General features: G+C 40.3%; 1 protein-coding gene across 4 annotated transcripts in view; it reads left to right on the forward strand.

Annotated features, from left to right (window-relative positions):
- Window positions 1–22,688, forward strand: part of EDAR (ectodysplasin A receptor) — a 73,497-nt gene extending 50,809 nt beyond the window's left edge. For 3 of the 4 annotated variants that reach the window (XM_080377446.1, XM_080377448.1, XM_080377447.1), the window contains exons 5-12: window positions 2,834–2,919; window positions 13,216–13,302; window positions 14,431–14,559; window positions 14,648–14,722; window positions 15,022–15,094; window positions 15,807–15,966; window positions 18,935–18,995; window positions 20,374–22,688. In XM_080377446.1, the coding sequence (XP_080233572.1) occupies window positions 2,834–2,919; window positions 13,216–13,302; window positions 14,431–14,559; window positions 14,648–14,722; window positions 15,022–15,094; window positions 15,807–15,966; window positions 18,935–18,995; window positions 20,374–20,693 (991 nt within the window). In that variant the 3' untranslated portion in view covers window positions 20,694–22,688. The remainder of the gene's footprint in view (window positions 1–2,833; window positions 2,920–13,215; window positions 13,303–14,430; window positions 14,560–14,647; window positions 14,723–15,021; window positions 15,095–15,806; window positions 15,967–18,934; window positions 18,996–20,373) is intronic. The other variant, XM_080377449.1, reaches the window with a different exon arrangement.
- The last annotated feature ends 311 nt before the right edge of the window (window positions 22,689–22,999 follow it).

A 22,999-nucleotide genomic window follows, 5' to 3' on the forward strand; every position in this document is an offset into this window, starting at 1 on the left:
AGGTGCTGGAAAATTACATATTTTCCCCTCTATTTTTTCACTATTATTGATGATCAGTTTTAGGGAAGAAGGAGACCTTTGGTACAAGAGCATGGGTCATCCACTGCTGCTCTGTGTACAGGTTCCCTTCCATGTAATATAGGAATAACACTACTTGTCATGCTCACAAGAAGAATGCAAGGCTGAGACCAGGGAAGAATGTAAAGGCTTAGCTCCAAAGCTATGATCCTTAAAACTGAAGTTCAGCTGCCAGTGATCTCTGGAGGTACCTAGCCCTAACCTCCTGGGACACTGCAGACTTCATCCTCTGATTCTGGCCAGAAGCTCTTCCATCTTGTTAAACAGGACAGGTCAAGAATGTGGAATCTAGGTGCAACCCAGACTGTTTCCCTCAATCCATTAGGTAGGTGTTCCTGGTTTGGGACTGAAGTCATAACCAACTAGGAGCAGCCACAGCATGTCAGAGCAAGGGTCCCCCTAGCCTGGTCGTCTGTCTTCAGAAGTGGCCATGAGTGGAAACCCCAAGAGAAGGAATAACAATCCAAGTGTACATGATACATATCCCTCATGGTGTCCCAGCACCTATTTTCAGCTTGGAGCAAGTCCCTAGCCTCCTCACAAGATGGAATTGCAACGGGGTCATTTTCTTCCCCTTTTCATGAGTTTGTCCATGGTTACAGCAAATCCACGTTCAGTTCTCTCCTCTGCGGTGTTTTAAGAGCAGGAATGAGCTCTTTCCTCTGTTTTCTGAATGGAAAGTGAATTTCTAATGAAATAAGAACTCCTTCCAGTTCTGGATTAGGCAGCAGATGCCTCCACCTATGTGCTCATCACCTCCCTGTTGCCTCTCTGCAGACTGTCCCCTGTTGAGAACAGTTGTCGTCCCCAGTCCCAGGTACCCTGGTCCTTGCAGGAGGGTAGACCTAAACCTGGGCCTAAGTCTCTTGAGTCTGACACAATACCATGAAATTCACCCTGAGATAAACCACCATGGGGTCAAGTGGGAAAACACTTGTCTGTTTTTCAGTCTAGCCTTTACTCTTGTATTTTACACTTCAAAATCTGAGCCTGGCAGGTGCTAAGGGAAGAGAAAGAATGAGTCTCATAGTGGAAGAGTAAACACCATGAAAATTCACTATTTCATCCCTGGGCCACTTTTTCTCCACAGATAGTGATATAAAGGGATCAGACATTTCCAACATTGCCTTTAATATTTCGTGCATTGCAAAGTAGCCAGAAACACAAACCTATTGCCAGCACTTCACAGAGGTGAATCATTGATGTTTGCAGCTGCAGAGCTTCCTACTTATGTGGGTGAACAGTTGCTTGCCATGAGCATCCTCTTCAGTTTTCTTTACATGTCCTCTACCACTCTGCATTGCGGCGAAAACCGAGAAATATTCCACCAGCTTGATTTAATTAAGTGTCAGAAGGGTTGTTTGTCTTTCCTAAACCTCTGTGGCTGTTAGACTGTGGATCCTAACTATCCTGTATTTTTTTTTATAGATTTGTATGTATCTTTGGCCCACCACTCTTCTTTTTTGTAGTTTGGCAGTCATTTCCTCCTTACTCATTAATTAATGTTACACTGGTCCCCATAAGAAAGGAAAGATGACTTCTGCTCCTGCGAGAAGAGTGGAGTGGCAGATGAGGCACAAGACACATTTGAAGGGAAGAGTTAGGGTGATCTTTTTAAAACTTTTAAGAAAGAAAGGAGGAACCCTGTTCAGTTTATCTGCTCTCTGAGGTACCTCCAGCCCCTGTCTCCCCTTGCAACTCCGCATACTCCATTTCCTGGACCTATATGCCTTACTGGTAGGCTGGGTCATTCACTAATGACCAGTTGATTTTGATAGGCAGTTTCAGCAGTAACTTGCTAACAATGCATGAATTTTCCAGAAAAAAAAATACTGCACATGCATTGACAGGTACATAGGAGCAGAAAACAGATTCCCCATTGCATAAAGTGTTTAGTATGTTAAGTACCTGTCTGCATAGAATGGATTATGAATTTATTCATTTCCTCATTAAAATTTGTAGTGATTTACAAGTGATTTGTAAAGACATATCTATAACACCAACTGTGTATGATTTTGATGTAATTTACTCATTAGGCTGCCTGTGGATCCAGCTCTTCCATAACCAATTACTTTGTTTCAACGCTAACTTTATTAGCAGCCCAGAAGTTCAAAGCATGAAAACTTTTCCTTCATGCTGCAATTCCATTATCAAGGACTAACTTACAAACTATACAGCAAAGAAGAAAAAAAACCCACCCAAAACCAAGAACAGCAACCACAAAAAAACCCCAAACCTGTAAAACCTATATCTGACTTTCCTTGTAAGGGTGGTGTTTTCCTGTATTTTTTATTCTGGTTTGGATCAGATTTTATTCTAATGTTAAGGAAATTATTCTTGTGGTGTTTGTGAATAAAATTAGCCAACCATATACAACTGGTGGTCTTGCCTGAAAGGTTACTGCTTCAAAAAATAGCATTCCCTTATTTTGAAAAATCTTATTTCAGGGCATGCTGTAAACTGCAGCTTGAACTCAGAGGGGAGAATAATGTTGTTTTAGGCAAGGGTACTACTTCTTGTCATGTAGGCTTGATGGTTGATTAATTGTCTTTTAGGAGGAAAGGAAGAAAAGAAACACTGTCTCTATTCAGACAGTTGTTTTGTTTTTTTTTTAAGAATAATCTTTGCATCAAATTGCTTATAAAAGTTTTTTTTTTAAGTGATTTTATCTCAGTATAATTGGTTGCTGCTGAACCATGCTCAGTTGTAGCATATTATTTTACGCTGTTTTGCCTATTCTTGCCCTTCATTTCAGTTACTACATGCTGGAAAACAGACCTCGCAACATATATGGGATGGTTTGTTACTCATGTTTGCTGGCACCTCCTAACACCAAGGAATGTAAGTGTTCTGTGATTTCTATGTATTTCATCTGGTCTTGACTTGGAATCATCTGGAAGCACAATATGAAGTCTTTCAGCGATGATAATTATGTTCAAACAATAAGTTCGTCTCCAGGAAAGCAATTTCTGCTTCCAACTAGCTTTGCCAACAAAGGGAGCAAATGCTGAACATTTGGGGAGGGAACAGAATCTTTGATTTTAGAACCTGCTATTGTTCAGTTGTGCTCCAGTTGTCATCTGTTAAGACATACCATACGGGACTTGCTATGGTTACTTAACCCGTAGGTACAGCGAGTCACAGATCTGTGTGTTTTAAAATTCAGTTTCAGTTCAGCTATGAAGAAAACATAGGATGCTTTGTAGATGCTAGTAAAAATGCATTGCACCTTTTCATATCCTTCGGTTTCAAAGTGATACAAGGGTTGATGTTGGCATGTGGTAGTCAGCACTGATAAGAAAGCTAATTCTGTAGATTTAATTGATGAAAGAAGCTGTAGTTTGCTAATTGGAAAAAGCACGTATGTATGTGTGTGTGACATCCTAGCAGTGCCTATACACTTGCATACCATGTACATGCAATGGCTGACCCATCCTCATGCCATGGAGGGAAGGGACAATCATGCTCCAGTGATGTAATGCAGAGTCAACCCCCCATCCTCCTTTAGGGGGTAAAGAAAGAGAGAAAAAGAAGGAAAAATTAAGTTATCTCTGAATGACCAAATTACTTTGACAACCCCGCAGAGAATCTGGAGCAGATCAGGAAAAATCCTGTCCATGTTCTGTTCTTTTAAAAGTCTTTATCACGAAAAAGAATTGCAACTTTTTGCCTGCTTGATTTGAAAGCAGAGGTTGACACAAAAGTCCTTTTGCATTTGTTTGTGTACATAAACAGCAATTACTTAGTTCAGATGCTGCTGAACTGTGTATCATCGGTGCTCTCTCTGTGAGCCACTTCAAAGGAGGGTAGGTCATGAAGAGCTGCCACCTTTCCTGAAGAGCAAGAGCTCAGATGAGCCAGGGGATAATTACCACCTCACAGAGCTCCTGGTGAGCGGTAACGGCCCAGGTGGAGGCATCTCCCTGAACTGTCTGCATGCAAAGTGGCTGGTCTGTTGTACAGCTGCTTACCCTGTTCGGCTGCAGAAACCCACCCGGTCCCGAGATGTGCACTTTGTCTGAGACAGCGGGAGTGGGCAGGGGCAGGGTGAGCATGCTTTTGGGAAGATAAGGTCTGTATTAGGAGGTGAGGTAAGGGTGCTAGGGAGGACCCGAACCTGAGATGTGGGAAGAAAGGGGAGAAGTAAGTGAAAACATGAGGATGGGAGTGTCAGTGGGAGATGAGGGTATGTGGTAAGAGGATGCAGGCACGCCTCCTCCTGCATGTGTGTGTAGGCTGGCTGCCCCACTGGTGGGAATACAACCATGCCTGCTGCTAGACGATAGCCAGAAATTAATCCCTTCCTCAGCTCCGATGGTCTGTCTGAAACACATGCTGAAAGCAGTTTTTAGTAGTATCAGACATGTTGTAGCTTACTGATTTGGCAAGGAACTACCAGAAGATCTTAAGGCCATTGCTGAGATTGAAAACCAGATCTTTGTCTTTTCTAGGATACCTGGCAGAATGATATACAATGTGCTTAGTTCTGTGAGGCAAGTGTGAATTGCACAACTGATTAACCACATGCAATTTTGAACTCGATGAACACAAGAATAGAAATATATTATCTTTGAGAGGAATTTAGGCAGGTGCATAAACCAACAAATTGGCTGGGTACTAAGGTAGGAGAAACCCTTAGTCCTAGAAAGAGTAAACATTACCATTTTAATCAAGTCTAAGGAAACAACCATTTGATTACAAGTGTTCAAAAAGTGGGAAAGCTTCTTAAAATCCAAATTCCTCAAATCACGAAGCTCAGGTAATTTGGTTTATGATGTCTAAACCTCTGGACTCTGTTTGGAATGGCAGATCACTAATACATAGGCACTAATGTGTTCTGCAGACGGAAAAGTCAGCCCTGCTGCAGGAACCTCTTGAAAGGCTCGCTGTTGTTGTAGCAGGCAGCATAAAATCTGGTATCGGCAAATGATCTTTATCACACGTTTCACTGTCATCAGATTATACCAGTCAGAGCAAAGAAAAGGTGACATGTCAGTGTTGCACAGCTGCATAATTTTTTGAGGTTCGCAAATTCCAGACTCACCCAAGCACTGTGTTGTGAGCACATAACCTTAATGTGAGCACGCGGTTTCTGTCATCTGAAGGATAACATCAGTTCTTTGGTAGGAACAGTTCCTCTGAGCGGAACAGCTTCTGCTTGTTGACTGGCTGTCATGGTGGAGGACCCAGAACAAGAGCTCCAAATGGTCCCAGGAATCTCTGTTCCTTCCTTGAGATTTTGAAGTAGCATCGAACAGCGCTCAGGAGCCTAAACCCACACCAAAGGGGTGCCTCTGCCCCAGAGCTCCTTTTCTTCCAACGCGCCTGTGTACAGTGCACTGCTGGAGAAAGGTGACCCAGTGGGTTGCAAGGACACAAGGATGGCAAAGTACTTACAAGTAGGAAGTCGGGGGTGACAGACTCTGGCTTTACACTCCTAGACAGAAAATGAGGGCAAATAAATCCCATTTCAGGCCTTCATTAGGTCCAAGACAGGGTTGGAGGGCAGTTGTGCTCTCCTTGGCTAGAAGAATACCTTGCTGGGGCAGTGCCTGGCCGGCGTGTTGCCCAGGGCCAGAAGGAAAGAGCAGCTGGGGGAAGTGTGTGTGTGCGTGTGTGTGTGTGTGTGAGAGAGAGAGAGTGTGCATGTGCGCGCGTGTGTGTGTGTGTGAGTGTGCGTGTGTGTGTGTGAGTGTGCGTGTGTGTGGTGTGTGTGCCGCTGCGTGGAAACCGCGCCGAGAATTTGCCTGATGATATATTTTATCTGGCAGAAAAGTACTTGGACTTGATCAAAGGGTAAACAAACAGCTTTCAGCGCCAAGAGCCTGCGGTGCAACTTTCGTCTCCTACACAGTCAGTAAACCCTGAAATGGCTGAGGAAACAAGATGAACACCCCATGCCCCAGCATCTGGAAGTGTTAGTGTAAAAAGGACTGGAAGTGAGAAAGAAATTCCCTGATAGGCCTGTGTCACTGTGTTTTCTTTTCCTCTCAAGGGACTTGAGGCATAAATAACACAAAATCACATGGAAAAGAGCTGGAGGAGAGGGAAGGATTTCACAGCAGTCAGAGATTTAATTGAGGCAAATGTATCACCAGGTTACCACGTTGAAACTCTGTCTGTGGACTGAAGGATGGAAGCAACAGTGTTCTGCAGCCTGGGAGGAGTACCAGGCATCAGCGGTAGCTTGTGGACAGCCGGCACGTGTGAGGAAGGGGCTATGCGTATGTGAGCTGGAGGATGTGTGTTGTGTAGCAGGAAAGCTTTTTCTTGCTGGAAAAAGGGTAAACATCACTGTAACGACTGCACGTGTTTGTTTCTTGCGCACTGTGAAATGCCTGTGTCAGAATTCCGGCCTCTCAGCACGCCGCTTGCTCACTCCTACACCACCGTGTAGGAGCCTCAGGGCTACTCCGCCAAGCACAGAGGAGCACACTGCCAAAGCAGACAAGGTGCGAGAGCTTCAGCTGTGCATGAAGCACACCATGAGCCATCAGTGGCCCTTGCTGACACTAAATTGGGATATGACACCTCTGTGATAAATAACAGCATTGCAAAAAGTAGGGGAGGCACGTATTCTATGCAAATCAAAGAATGAAGGTAATGAGCATCAAACCACTTTAAGATGCGGCTTCCCACAGTTAATGGTGCTGGATTTTCTGTCGACACCTCTGGAACTGGAGTCACTTGAAGCATCTGACTACACAGGGTCGTTTTGTTGTGCATCCTTTCTTTTATCCAGCGTAAAAGTATATGCAAAAGAAAGAAGACTTAAACATATACGGAGTTTCTCTGGCAGAGAGTACAATTACTGCTGGAGGACATTTTTGTCTTTTAGCAGCTGCACCTCTCTGTCAGTTTATGTATATTAACTCCACTGTTCTCTTCAAGCTTTGATATTTGCAGTTCCAGTTCAAAAATGATGGAGGAAAACAAAATCAAACCCTGCTACAAAAACTTGAAGGCCATTTATTCTGACGTTGTATTTACGCAACTACATCAAATACGCAAATCCTTTTCCACTCACGGATTATTGATCTAGAGAACTTTGGCAATTGATTGAGGGTTTCTTTTTAGTCTACCGGACCTATTTCTAAGTGCGTATGGGCACAAAATATTGTTATGTCTCTCACCCTTTTTTGCTTGTTGTGTATACGAAAACAGTGCAATAATCAATCTGTGTAGGTTTTTAAGTCTAACACCTACCAATGATGGCTTAGGAAAATTAAAAACAAACAAACAAAAAAGTAAGGAAAAAAAAAGAAAAAGAAGAAAGGAAAACATATGTAGTCAAGTTTTTTAATTACCAGAGAGAAAATGGCATCTAGAAACAGAAAAGATCATTTTTTATTATTGCATCGTTAGAACTTCAGAAACAACTAAACAGATGAGATGGAACAATTGACTAAACAGGCTGATGGCTTCGTGTGATGAGCTGTAATCAGGGGGTCACGTCCATACCCGTATACTGAAGACTGAGAATTCAGCCTCCTTCATTGAAATGCTTAACACAAACAAGCCTAATGCCAAAAGCACTTGTATCACTGAAAAATAATTCTTTCAGAGATTTTTATTTTAACTCTCCATTCTTTGTAACATCACTAATTTTCTTTCCTTGCCAGTTTTGTCCTTTTGTAATACAATCAACATCAGGACTTCTTTTTCCTGCTGTTTCAAATTATGCTTACAAATGAATAGGCTTGTTAGCTGAGGCTAACAAACTTGTGTGTGTGTGTGAGTTGTTTGATCTCTGAACACTCCATTCCTCTTCACATGTGGAATGGGAGAAATGTTGAAGGCAGTGCTTTATTGTGCACTGGTGGTATAGCCTAACTCTCATCCCCTTAGGGTTTGTCTATATTAGGAAAGGTACCTAATCTTAGGACAAAATTGGCCAGCCTCAGCCATAAACTTTCAAGGGGAGAGATCTAAGAAGCAAATACGGGGTTTGATGTCTTCAGTTGTTGGAAAAGCTGGGCCCAGGTACCACTCGCGAAGGCATCTGGTCCCAGTGCAGTTCCCCTGAAAGAAAACTCCAATTACTTTGATGTTTTCACCCGTGCCAGAGCTGCAGCTCCCACAGCGAGCACCACCTGTCCGTGGGAGATGTTGCAGGTTTCTGCAGCATCCCTCTGCCCAGGCTCATGAGCTGCAAAACCTGCAGAGCTGCAGCATTCCACCACTTGTACAGGCTGGCCACCACACGCAGGGGAATGAAAGTGGTTCCTTGCGGCTCCATTCTCTTCCTTCCAATGCTCTGAAGTCACTGTAGTAAGGCTTAAACGGCAGTTATCTCCTTTGTACTGCACAGAGAGAGAAGTGGCAACACTGAATTCCTGGACATAGGCTTAGTTCATGAAGCACGTGCCTATGACCTTCCAGTACTGTGCGATGATTACAGCTCCCAGTGAATCCTAACCAAAACTTCAACAGATTGTCAAATAAATTGTCGGACTAAGGCCACGTGGCCTATAATTGTCACTATTTCCCTGCCCCGGCAAAATAAAAGGAGAGAGACATAAAATAGTTAAAGACATTACAGAGAGCACAATGCATAACATATTTCCTTTTATGTGTCTGAACAGTGGTGGTTACTTACAGTGAGAATGACCAGATTGAAAATAAAAGTCTGGGGGAACGTAGCTGTCACCATTTTTAGGAGGTTCAGTTTCAGGAATTAATTAATTTCACTCTTCCTAGTTTAATAACAACCTACACTAACTGAAGTATCTGCCTGTGGCTGCAGGAAACATTGGGGGAACTTGTCTTATAGGATTCTGTGTGTCCCCTGAAAATAAGACTGTTATTAGTGATTTGCAGAATTCTAAGAGTTGGTTCGTGTTTGATTACCGAAGTCATATGTAGACGCCTTACAGAGTGGCTTGCCTTTGCTGCTTCAGCTTCCATGACTTGCCAAGTGCACAGGGTTTCCGTTTGAAGTGTTGTTTCTTTAAGTCTGAAACCAAACCTGTAAGTACCTGAATATAAATTTACATTAATTTGAAAATCCTGAGTTCTGCTTGCTACATATCTAGGTCTTTATTTATGACTAGGTTTAGTTATAACCTAGTTTTCAATTACTTTGTCAGCCATAAACTGTCTAACTTTATTGAGTTTCAACTCAATATAATTTATTTTTCATCTCATATTCCAGGCTGCTAGTTATTTATTTGTGTGTGTGTTTTACCTTACTTTACTCTTGTAAAACAGTCTCGCTGGCCCGAGCAGCTCGGCTCGCAGTAGTGAGTGTGCGGTGCCGTTGCTGAACGGACCGTGGCTGTGAGAAGAGGGATGCATCAGGAGAAAGCAAGCTGCACTCAATGGCAAGAAATAGATGCATATATACACAAAGACATTTTAAAAACGCTTCTTATTTCAGGATCACTCTGATAGTCTGTTGTATACACACTTTGGGTGTTTCTAGAACATATTATTAAGTATTCAATAAACTTTATAAAAAGCTGTTGCTAGCTATGAGCAGCAGTTCTTTGCATGGACCAGTAAGCTGACACCCACAGCAACATATGTCAAGAGCACATATGGTCTCCAACTGCAGCAGATTTTATTCACTCACAAACACTTGCAAGGGTTCATGATGGTAAAACTTTCTTCCCTGTGCCCTTCTCTCACAAATCTGGTAGTTTTGTTTGTCACTTCATCTTGTAAGTCTGTCTCGAGATACATGAACTGTAATAGTCCTGTTACATAAAGCAGAAAGTTCTTTGAAACAAAAAACAAACAAAAAATGTTATTGCCCAGCATTTGTTCACTATGAGGATGAAAGGCTGGCTGAACGGGAATTTAAGTTAAAGCTATCTTTTGAGTTCAAAAACCCCAAACGCGAATACAGATCCAATTGTTCTTTTAAACAAAATTTTTTTAAAAAATGAAACTGTATTTAGACTCCAAGAAAGTTATAACTAAATTACAATGTTTGAATAAAAACATTTATAATGCAAAAGCTGACCAATCTTCAGTGATAAACTTTTTTCCTAATGTCTTTATCACATTCCTGCAATATTACCTACAGGTGTCTAGGAATATAAACCACTCTCTTGCACAGCTGTATTACAGCCATCTATCTTTTTTTGTGCTTAAAATAAAGTTGTTTCCATATGTTGCACTGTAGCACCTTAGGATGTCTCTGCCTGAGCTATATCTAAGTCTTTATAGATTATGGGAGTGTCACCTATATAGGAACCAGAATTAATAATGTGATCAGGATACAAAACTGGATGTGCACAGGGACAGCTGATATTGCAGTCATGTTGTAGTGCTGGACGGGGAAAAAGCAGCAGCTGAGTTCTGTTTCTTTTTGCTCACACAAAACTGGTATGAAATGAACTTCTGCAGAAACTGGCATTTTTGGTTCCTCTTGTAGTGCAGGTGCACGAATTGGCACTTTCTTCTAAGCCACATCTAAAGAAAAATCTTGGCCCATAATGAATATGCCAAATTATTAAATTTGATAATAGGCTTAAAATATGCATAACAAGTAACCCCCACCTAGGCATATGTAAAAGGCCACCACGTTCTAGCACCAGCCTTGATTTTGCCATGACAGGCACTAAAGAACAAACAAGGTGGGCCCATTCCCATGCAAAGAGAATTCTGCACGTAGGCTCTGGAGCTCACTCTTGTGCACAGGAGAGGCACATGTGTGCACGTGCGTGTGCACATGGCTGGGGCAGCATGCCGTATCCCCACGTGGGGCAGAGCCGACTGAAGCATGACAATGGTGTTGAATGAAGAAGGATGATCTTCCTCCTTACTCTTCCCATGCTGTGTGCTGCTGCACGACTTCCCACTATGGAAGGCTCTACTCCCTTTTAGAGACAGGTGAAAAACATGAGGTTTTTCATGGGGTTTTTGGTATTATGAGATACCAAACTATTGAAAGATTGATTAGGCGGAAATACTTCAATGATTACGTATTTCAGATGAAGGAAAAGAGAGAGAGGAGAGTTTGATAAAACTTGCTTCTGGAGGAGACGAGCTGAAGCTTGTTAGATAAACTCCATACAGACAAAGCAGCATGGCTTGCCCGTGTTGACTGAAAGGCAGTGTAAGAAGAGCTATTGTTGACTTGTTGCAGCTTGCAAGGACTGCACAGAGTTACAATTGGCTGTAATTGCATTTGCCAGGGGGACTGCAAGAATAGGCACAAGCTGGTAGCTACAGACATGAAGTATGGGGCTACAGCACTGGCCACTTACTGAACTTCCTCTGATGTCCAGCCATGATGAGTAAATACAGAGGTCGAGACCAAGGATGACTCACTCAGTTTTGTGAAGAACTGCAGAAAATTACCTGTCTTTAATCTCTGCTACATGCAGATGACATCTTTATCTAATGATACCTAGATGGCCTACTGCTGTATTCAGTTCCTGGAGCTTGTAACTAACTCTTCTTAGAAGGATGTTTGTCACAGAGAAGGGACCAGAGGCAAGAATCTGCCTGTCATTTATGTAATATGAAAAGCATCTGAATTAACAAAATAATGTATTTAAAGCTTTATGAAAACATTTCTCCAGTTTGAAAAAAAAAGCCTAATTATAATAAATGAATCCATTTCCTTCCAACAAATGAGGCTTGAAAGAAGTTTTACCATTGTTAAAGGAAATTTCCTTTGAAGACATCTGCAACTCATACTTTGTGGCCACTTTAAGTGTACATTTCTCATTCACTACACGCAGCCATATTTTATGTTAGGTAGTACTTTTTTTTTCTTTTTAAACAACATTTCCCTTAATTTGAAGAACATGTATATTGCTTTGTTCTTAACCATGGAACATTTCTCAGACCATTCCAGACCACTTAATTTCCTGCAAAGTTTACCTGGTGGGGTTAATTTCTCAGAATATTTACTGGGTGAAAAGAACGGCACGGTTAGTTCTCAGCTACTCTAGCTGCCGAACTAGCTTGTGGAGCCGTGTGCTGTGTGCACCTTACCAGATGACTGGGACAGTCTTTTGTCTTCAGGTCTGCTGAATTTAATTATCACTGGGCTTTTTCCATAGACAGCTAACACAAAGCAGGAGGGATTTCATACCCCTTCCAAGCAGAAGGTGGTTTTCAGTGTCTGTTGATAGTAGCTGTTTGTATTACCTGCTTAGCAATGATATCAAAGTTTATATGAGAATGAAGAGAATGTTTTCTCCCAGGCCTCATGTTCTTAATCTGTTTTGAAATGCTATGCCAAGAGCATCTTGTATGAAAGCATTCCCACCAAAAGTCTTATTCCCAATACTATGTGGTATTGTCAAAATATGTTGATTTATGAGTTGGTCTACCGCTTTGAAAACTTGGTGGATGACACCATCTGAAAAATTTATATTAACTTTTAAACTTAACTGTAGAATTTACACATGAAAACTCATATTGGACAATCTCACTCCTCTGCCAGCATGAAGTATTCCTCTGAGTCCTTCATTTCACTGTTTTGGTGGATTTTCCCCCTCCCCAGAACACAGATTTGGACTGATCAGGGGAATGATAAGAAACGTACTGCCCAGCTAGATTGCAGGAAATTCTAGTATTCCCTGTTATGATGGTAAAGCTCCAAGGAACAAAGAGGCATTCAACACTATTGTTTGCCACCTTTCCTAGGTTTCTCTGTAGGGTGATGAGGTTTTGCATACTGTCAGAGTTTCACAATGATCCTGCTAATGAAGGATGCTTGTGAGAAGCACTAATTTGATGAATCTACCATCTGGTACTTGGGGTCTGCAGTTGCAAATAGTGGCGTGGGGGTTATAAACAGTTTCAGTCATTGGCTGGATCCTGGGAAACTTTCTGCTACCCAGGAAAGATCTGTTATATGGGAATCACTGTATACCCTGCCTGTGTCTGAAGATGCCTGGGTTTCTTCTAAGTTCAAAACCATTCAGGAGCTTTGACTTCTTCCACTCCCTCTAGATGCTATGCAAAAATGTAGTCTGTAACACAATTTTCAGCGTGCCAGAAATGCATATTGGGATTAGCAACATTTCAAAAAGCTAAGAGTTCGTGGGTTCTTTGCTAATGAATGGGAAATGCAATCAAGCTAAGTAAAGTCTCTGTTTACTTGGGCTAAGATCTTCCTTTGGCTGAACAAAGTAACCGTGGAATTTTATGTCATTTCTGTTTATATTGTAGGTGCAGGGGCTACCTCTGGTATTTCAGCCATTTTCCCAAGTACCTCTGGCACAAGCACTTTCTCGCCTTACCAGCATGCTCACAAAGGTAAGAATGTATTCACAGATTTAATTTAGCAGCTGTTTTGAAAATGGCATCAGCAAAGTGCAACCAAACTGAAAATATCTATTGTGAATTTTATTGCCACTATTTCTGGATTTCTAATACTGCTGCTGAAAATAATTCAGAATGACTTTTGATTTCTTGGTTAATCAACACCACTGTTTTAGTCAGGTGGACTTAAAATGGACTTCAACTGTAGTCAGTAATGCCAGCAATAAATTGATCTTATTTGTAGCCATATGGAAATGGCACTATACCTCAGCAAAGCTTAGCTTAGACTGGTGAAAATAATTTAATACACAAATATAGCCAGTGTTTTATTAAGCTAACACAAACAGTTCTCCAGCATGATTATTGGGTTTTAAAAATATGTGAACGTGAGAAGACACAACAGGAAAGATGTAGTTAATGAGGTACTGGCAATGCTGATCTTCCTGTTATTGTCTGGAAACATGATCACGAGGATCATGTTTTCAGGAAAATTAATGTTTCATGCATTTTTACGTATCTGCCATTTTCTGCATCCTTTTGTGGCTTTTCAGTTCTAGTCTTTTGCATCCAAATTCTGCTTCTGAATACCTTTTCACATACCATATTTTAAATTCACCTTCTAGCCACGCTGCATTTTAAGTCTCTGTTAAAAAAACATCAGTTCTTCTACATGTGCAGTGCATTTTCCTTTTTAATGCAAAGCTTTTGAGGAAGCCATAGTTATCAACAGTCATTTCAGCTCTCATCCCATTTGTTGATTTATTTTTTTTTCTTTTCAGAAAGTAAATGTTAGGAAGGCTCCTACTCTTGTTTACATATAGCTTCCTATATTATTAGCAGATAATACAACTTTCTGTATCTTTGTATCTGATAGATCACACCATCAAATATATTTAATGAATAGTGTTAACTGCTCAGTACAGCATAAATGTCACAGTTTTGAAAAACTGTTAACTAGTTTGCCTTTGAGATGTAACAATAAGTTTTTCAATGTTTAACAAGTAACCAAGACTCAACTAAATGAGCATGCAGGATGTAAGAGTAGAGTGGATCACAATCTGTTAACTGCTCTCTGATGTTAAGAGTTGCTCCCTTATGAAAGTATTTTTTTGTTTACTCCAGCAGATCTTTCAGGACAAGGACATTTGGCTACAGCTCTTATAATTGCAATGTCTACCATCTTCATAATGGCTATTGCCATTGTCCTCATCATCATGTTTTACATTGTAAAAACAAAACCTTCTGCTCAAGGTAATTGTTTAGCAAATGAAATTTTAGCTGCAAACGCTATTTTTAGATAGCTTCTGACAATAATTGGTATTATATTTTTATATTCCAGCCTGTTGCAAGAGCCATTCAGTAAAAAATGTTGAAGCTCAGGCTAACACACAAGAAGAGAAGAAAGAAGTACAAGGTATATATTGCTTTAGTTTTGTTTTTTTCTGTACAAGACACCATTGGGCTTAAATACTCTTAATTATCATAATTACAATTTCTTCTTTGAATTGTACAAAATCCATGTCAGTTTACTAAAGAATTGTGTATAATAGTTTTTGTACTTTGAGAATGTCACTTAATCCTCCGACAGCAATTAAAAAGGTAGCAGAGTGACTTGTGTTTGCAGTAAGGTTGCCAGCAGAACCAGCACTTGAGACAAAACACTACTTTGGAAACTCATTGCCAATTTAAGTTTCTTTAATTGTTGATCTACAGATAATGTTGTGATATTTTCTGAGAAAGAAGAGTTTGAAAAACTCACAGCAACTCCAGCTAAGGCTGTTAAAAGGTGGGTAAAAGACAAACGTACTTCCAGTCTGACCGAAGTGAGGGAGGGACATAGTCACCATTCAACCTGGTTACAGAGAAATACATGAAGAACAAATTAGATGGTATGCTTGTAGTTTACTGCAGCAGGGAAAAGACTAGATGCCTTAGTAGACTTTCTCCCCTTCCATTTCTAACAAAGGATGACAGATGTTACCAAAGAGAAACCTGTGTCTTCCCCACTCCCTCTGGGATGAGCTCTTACAGCTCCATCTCCTCTTTTGACAGGTCCATTTTTGGGACCTGAGCGCTGTTCTTGCATACACACACTTAGTAAGGTTCCCCTTCACCTCTAGGCAGCAGGGGTAAAAACAGCTGCTCCAGGCCTTAAGGAAACTCTTCGTAGCATCATCTGGGTGGCACGGTGTGGTAGTTTTCCTCACCTTGTGTCTGCCTGGTGGCCAAACTTGGTTGGGTAACATGAATAAGGGGGGCTAAACACTATCCTCATCTGGAAAATCCCTCTATAAAAGGATTCTTGAAAGCTATGCATGACTGTGTAGCTTGGTGGGCCTTGTATGTATGCCCTGAGCAGGTGAATGCAGTTACATTCAAAGGATTTCAGAAGAAAGGCATTAAGATGCTTCTATTCCATTACTCTAGGATAGCAAAAAGATGATTGGAGTCAACCCATGAGAGGCTTCACTAAGATAACAGTATCCTTCATTTTACAGTGAAAATGATGCATCTTCTGAGAATGAACGACTTTTAAGCCGTAGCATGGACAGCGATGAAGAAGCTGCAGTTGACAAGCAAGGGACTCCAGAGAGATGCTTGTTATCCTTAGTGCATTTGGCCAGAGATAAATCTTCTACAAGCAATAAATCAACTGGGGTAAGGCTATTTTGAAATTTAAAAATGAAAAGCATTTTTCTGCATTGCTTTTTTTTTTTTTTTTTGAAGAAAACAATATACAAACTATCACCCCTCAAAATGCATTATAGTGCAGACCAGACTAATTTACAAGAGCTTCTCCAGACAAATTTATTATAGAGTCTCGTTTGCTTAGTGACATATATGTACGTAGATGCTGTTCAGGGCTGAAAAAATAAATTTCCTACAAGAGCAATAACGTTGCTATTTTGACTATCACATTTTATAGCCTAAAGAAAGAAAAAACAAGCAGCAACCCCCCAATATAGCTAATGCTAATATAACTAACCACAATGCTACACTTACCACAGAAAATCCAAGATGGAAAAATAATGCAGCAGTATGTCTGGCTTTGTACGACAGCACAGCATCTGTGTACCTTGATCCAGTAGCATTGGTATTTCCATGGTATCAGGTTTTCAATAATATCTGGTGTTGTGCTTGGAGTTTGTGTATAATTTTTAAAACCACACATGTGCTTTGAAGGTCACTCCTGTGCTCTGAAAGACACGGTAAATCCACTGTTTGCTTTGCTCTGGAAAATCTTCACTTCTTCCTGTTGAGTGTGTACTGCTTGGCGTGTTTTATCTCACTTGGAGTATTTCAAGGCATATCTAAGGCCACACCTCATCCACACAACTTTTTAGCTTATAATAACATGAAACTATTCTTAAAATGAAGATGTCTACTCTGATAGTCTTGATGGTTTCAGTTCTTCAAAAATAATTTTTAAATGGCAATAGCCAGTATAGAAACACATCATTAATATCAAACATAAGATATTTTAAGAATGTAAAAGATTTAAAATGCATCTTTTAATGTTTGCATGTTTTAAATTGCTGGGATGGTTCAGCTCAAACTTTCTAAAATAGCTCATTTTTCAGCTGAGACCAGTCACACACAGTCTCACACAAGAGAAATATTTTTGTACTTGTAGACAGTTATGACCATCTGAAAATAACTTATTCCTCCAATGCTTTTATTTTAAAACTCAGTTTTAATATCTCTAAATATCCCACTTTATCATCCTTCTGTGTGCACCCGTTTGAAATTCCACAATACAAGCTGGATAGGCATGAAATCAGAACATGTAATAAGAAGCGGCTTACCTTTTAAAGACCATGTATAATAGATACATTCTCCGGAGTCATTTAGATGGGTTGCTCGTAAGCATGCCTGAAGCACAAACTATTTCTTCCGTACCTTCTGTTCCAACATACTTTTCATGGACTGGAGCCTGCTGACAAGGCTGAAGACAAGCTGCAATGAAAGTGCAGATTGTGTCAAGACCCTCTGCTCTATACCTAAGATTTCACAGTTAAGCCAGTTGCAAGAAGTTAGAAAAGCAGTAATTTGCTTCAGGCTGGGGAATAAGTAACATTTCTAGTACAGGAAAGAGTATTTAGTTATTGGACAAGGGTAAGGAAAGTTAGAGGCTTGCTCTTAACCAAGTGTGCTCCCTCCTGGTTAAAGCAAAAGCCATCATACAATGAGCATCATACACGGAGGATCAGCAGGCTCAGCTTTACCTGTTTGCTTTCAGCATAAGCTTTACAAATTCCCCATCTTCTGGCTCCAGTAAAAAAAGCATCCTACACAATGCATAAAGGGCATAAGTCTTTAACCTCCCTTCTTGCCCCAAAAATGAGAAGAGAAGGAAAATCAGCATCCAGTAATTTGCTTAAGAGGAATTTTAATAAATCCCATTAAAAGAAAATTTTCTTTCCAAGGTTCTAAAACAGCTAATCCAGGCCTACAATAGCAAAACAACCGATTAAGCACATGTAAATTATACCAAGAATATGTGAACAACAGTCAGTGTCTGCATTGCATTGCCCTGCGATACAACACATTTGCACAGTGTCTGTGCCTGCGAGACAGGCTTCGGGTGGAGCAGCCACTTTGTGGTCTCCAGCTGCAAGTCTGTGTATTAATCCAAGTCATTGATGTGCCTTGCCCTTTAAAGCCCAAATAAACCGAGGAAAGTCTTTCCACAAAACAAAATACTGAAAGAAGAGCTTTTTTCCTAGCTGAGTTTGCAGTGAAAAGTGGCAAATTTGTGGAGATAATAGTGGCGTCCCATCAAAAAGACAGCTTTTCAGAAAGCTCAGTCCTAATGAGAGCTGGCAGAAGGATGATAATTCCAGTCCCTGAGAACTCATGACATTTTGACATTTGTTTTCACTCCACATTGAATCCAAAGCCAAACCTTGAGAATATTTTTGCTAAATGAAACTCTATCAAAATGTCCATTTTCAGCTTGGAAAATGTCAGGCTTTCAGTCTGAGTTTCTTTCTTGTCAAAAATGACTAGAGCATCCAGGACCTCACCCTGTCCAAAGCTTCACAGATTTTTTTTATCCATCTGCAAAGTGTTTCAGATTCATCCAGGCAATATATCATGGAGGAAAATACAGTTAATTAGTAATGCACTAAGTAGTTCTATGTCAAATGACAGAAAGGAAGATTTCCTTCTCTACAGTCCTCTTAAGACTACTGGAAGAAGGCAATTTCAGTCTGAATTTAATTCCCTGCAGCCAGTCCTGTCCTGGTTTACCTGGTCATCCCTGCATTAACTGTCTGTGTGCGTGCTATTGGGTTTGTCCTCATTGTCAGGAGTTTGCTTCGGTCTGAAAGAGAAATAAAATATACAAACACTTGGAACAGAAAAGTTATTGATCTAAAAAAAAGACTAGAAGATGGAAAGGAAGATTTCTAGCAGTGGGAAGTGAAATTGGAAATAGGTTTATGCTTCATGGAATAATTACTGTGTCCTTTTTCTTTGAGTCTTCAAAAGGGACCCTTGAGGACATGATGTGATAGCCCCTAGTGCCATGAAATGAAGGTCTCCCGCAGATTTTCCACTGCTGTCTACTAATTGTTTACTCCCATGACTGAAAAATTAATGAAATAAAACTGTTTTCATTTAGATTCAAAGCCGAAGGAAAAAGATACTTGATGTGTACGCTAATGTATGCGATGTTGCAGAAGGTGAGTGTACAAAACCTGTACCTATACGAACAACATGAAATTATATCGCAAGTGTTTGCTGTAAAATAAGAAAGGCCTCTACCTTCCTACAGAAAGTAGAAAGTCCCAGTCTAGAAAAGACATTCTATAGGCAGATTGGTACTCACTTGGCAGGGAGCCCCGTGGTGCCCTGAGCCCAGAGCTGTCCGGGCTGGAGCACACCTCAGCTTCTCTCCAGGCATGTGCATGGGCTTCCTTCCCACGGAGAGCGGGAAGGGCAGTGTTGGGTTGTGCTGGGAGACACACACAGACCAAGTTGCAGAGAAGCATTCTGGCATTCCCCATCTAGAGGAAACCTGTTTGATTTATTTGTTTAGTTCCTTGGATAGCAGAGAGTAGCGATTTGGGAAGGGTCAGAACTGAAGGTAAGACACAAGTCTTGACCTACTCTGCTTTTCTAAATGCTGTCCCACCCCTCACAACAAAAAATTGAGTTTCTAAGTTTTGTTTTAACCTTCTTTAACACTTGACTACCTAGACTGTTTTGGCAGATGAGACATGAATTAATTTCCCTGCAGAACAGGAGATGTGACTGCACTTACTGCCCTGCTCCGCCACCCCATCCACCCCCAAAGACACACACACTGTGTGCATGTGTGTGTAGGAGTTTTCTGTGGTTCAGGGAGATCCATCTCCCACCAAATTACTGCTGCTGAGTACGAAGCAGGAAAACTACTGAAGCAGAAGACTAGTTAGGGGAAAATGCTGATTCTCTCCTCAATTCTGTGACCATGAATATATAGAAAGAATGCCCAGGGGAAAAATAGCTTTTTCCCCACAGGCTGAATGTTAAATCCTCTCTAGACATTCAGTGATAGTGATGACAATCGAGCACTTGCAGAGACTTTTATGCTTGCAAGCATCTAGCATCACTGGTTCACCTCACTCCTCACATTCCTACAGAGGCAACTTCCAGTATGAAAGATGTCACAGCACCTGCTCACAGAAGGCTCAGGGAAGGGTCAAACCTGTCTCTTGAGCTTAAACACTGTGCCTGATGTGCAGAGGTGTATTAATGGAATGCTCACTAGGGATATGGTTGCAGTATACTTTTTCTAATGGCTAGCAATTTGTTAAAGGAAGGGGCAATGCCTTGGGAATTCATATGACCCATCTAACACTTTTTTCCCAGATGTACTCTAATTATTGTACCCTACTGTCTCTAGGAGGAATTAATTTGGTAATACACAACCATAACTTTGGAGCTAGACATACATATCATGGACAATCACTTAAAGATTTTAGCTGTACTTATTGCTAACAGTATATACCGTAGTATTTTAATAAATAGTCAAGGGCCACGCACAGAGCCATCTGACAATAAACATCTCACTTGCAGGTCTGAGCCCTACGGAGCTGCCATTTGATTGCCTGGAGAAAACCAGCCGAATGCTCAGCTCAACCTACAACACAGAAAAAGCCATAGTGAAAACGTGGCGCCACCTTGCCGAGAGCTTTGGACTGAAGAGGGATGAGATAGGTGGTATGACAGATGGCATGCAGCTATTTGATCGCATCAGCACAGCGGGTTACAGCATCCCAGAACTGCTAACCAAACTGGTGCAAATCGAGCGGTTGGATGCTGTTGAATCCTTGTGTGCGGATATTCTGGAGTGGGCACAAGCAATGCCTGCTCCTGAGCCAGCAGGGACATCCTGACATGCCTGCCTGGGACCCATGCTTCCACATCAACCACAAGAACCATGATTCCAGCAAGCACCATGTCAAAGACTTTGGACAAAAGACCATTGATGTTTCTTCCACATAATCGCTCCCAGTAACCAACGGGAAGCTCTTCTCTTTTGACTTTTTAAAAAAGTGAAGTTACACATCTACCAAAACGAGAGCAAGAAGCTTGGTATGAAACATGTCATTAAACAAAATGATCACGTTAAACAGTTACTGATAACAAGAGGACACACAAACATCCATTTTGCAGTCTGTGTATAAGTGCAGATAACCCTGCTGATACCCTTCCCACCTGGCCTTCAAGAAAGGCATGGAATTGCTTTCTGAAAATATTCCTGTCTCTTAGAGCTTCATTCAATGGTTTAATAGTCACAGTCGAAAGCAGTACCACAGCTACAGTATCAATACACATTAGGCACACACACTTCTATTGGCTCTAACATATTTAACATGTAACCAGTTTCCTTTTCTATACTTCCTATGGTTTTTTTGAATCTAGAAGTATGTGCATAGGTGTATATACACACACAGTCCTCAGATTAACTAACCATACTGTATGAAAAAAAAGAGTCAACATAATCTACAGATTGAATTGCTTCAAAACTCTGTACATAATGCACGTAAATGATCTCTTGGTCCATACTGACATTTCAGAAACTGTAAATTCAAACTGCTGACTTGCTGAGGACAAGCTGGTTAGCAAGTGGGCAGTGAAAGTTAGCAGACACTCCCTGTAAGTTGAGAGCAGTAAATTTTTCTCCTCTTCACCATTACAAAAAAAAAAAAAAAAAAAAAAAAAAAAAAAGGCAACAAAACCAGATTGTTCAGCACCGTGAAAAATGTATTTTTCCAGTAATGGTATCTACATATCAAATTATATTCCAAAAAGAGGAATTACAGACAACAGTGGTGCACATTTGAAACTAAGAGCAAAAAGGGTAGATTTCTTTAGAGACACTTGAAATGCAGAGGAAAAAGTGTTTTTTAGATGTTATACTCTTGTAAACACTGACCATGAGCACAGAATCCACAAGTGAAAATGAAATCCTCTGGAAGGTAAAGCATGAGTTTGTGTACAACAGAAATTGCACTTTTTTTTTTTTTCCTTTTAACTAATCTCTGATTTTCACAATTGAAAGTTCTCTGAAACTTGCTCAGACCACAAATCAGTAGCTGTTACCAAACCTATTTGCTTGATTTATAGCTAAAATGAGTGATGACGGATTTCAACAAGTGCAACCACTAATTAAGAGACGTGTCAGTTACAAAGCAATACTTGTTAAATTCCAAAATGCATGACTGAACAAAATGCTATAAAAAATATTAACCATTACCCTGAAGTTAACAACCAGTATTCCATCACTTAGTAACCAGATCTTGTCTATGATGGTATCATACTTGCATGGAACATTTAGTATCACCCTTTAACATCTATATTTAGTACCTTTCCAGCACTTGATTTGTACAGCAGAGGAAGTACATACTGCAACATAAAACCTGACCCTCTCATTCTTCTTCCACTATTTCTTTCATATATAACACCCTTTTCATTCATCTGGATATGCCAAATTTGTTGAGAATTTTTACTTTTAATGAAGCAGCAAGCTGCACTTATTTGAACATTTAACTAGCGAACTGATGTTTAATTTAGGGTGCAATTCCTGTTGTCTTGAAATCAATGACAAATTCATACAGATTTCAACAGGCTTCAATAAGAGTTCTAAATCTGCTGACAACTCGGCAAACTTCAACAAGATTTTCAAGACTGAATTCGCAGTTTAGTACTATTGCTAGTAGAATAAAAAAGGGAAAGAAAAAAAAAAAAAAGAAAACATGAAGATTCTATTTTTCTTGTGCCAGTGTGTAACTACAGTGTTATTCAGTGGACTGCCTCCTATACTTCACATGTCATTTAATAGTACACATCATTTATTTGTTTAAAAGAAGATACAGGAATCCTCTTTTTTATGTTTATTGGGCCATGAAAAGTTAGGGTCTTGAAATTGATGGTGCCAATGTGAACACAGACTATTTAACATTATTTTATTTAGTATACAGTATTTTTATTGTTACACAAAAGATGTACAGGAATGAAAAAATTTCCTGTAGATCTTGCCAAAGCTTACTTTCTAAGATTTTTGTTTAATGCTGTATATATAACTTATTATATTGTAAAGTATGAACATAAAATATCCTAATTAAAGCAAGAGGTCAAACACAGTTGCATTAGCCATTTCTTTGATTAAATCGTATATTGCCTTATAAATCTGCAATTA

This window comes from Falco punctatus (genome assembly GCF_963210335.1).
Source record: "Falco punctatus genome assembly, chromosome: 2".
In the NCBI taxonomy this organism is placed as follows: domain Eukaryota; kingdom Metazoa; phylum Chordata; class Aves; order Falconiformes; family Falconidae; genus Falco; species Falco punctatus.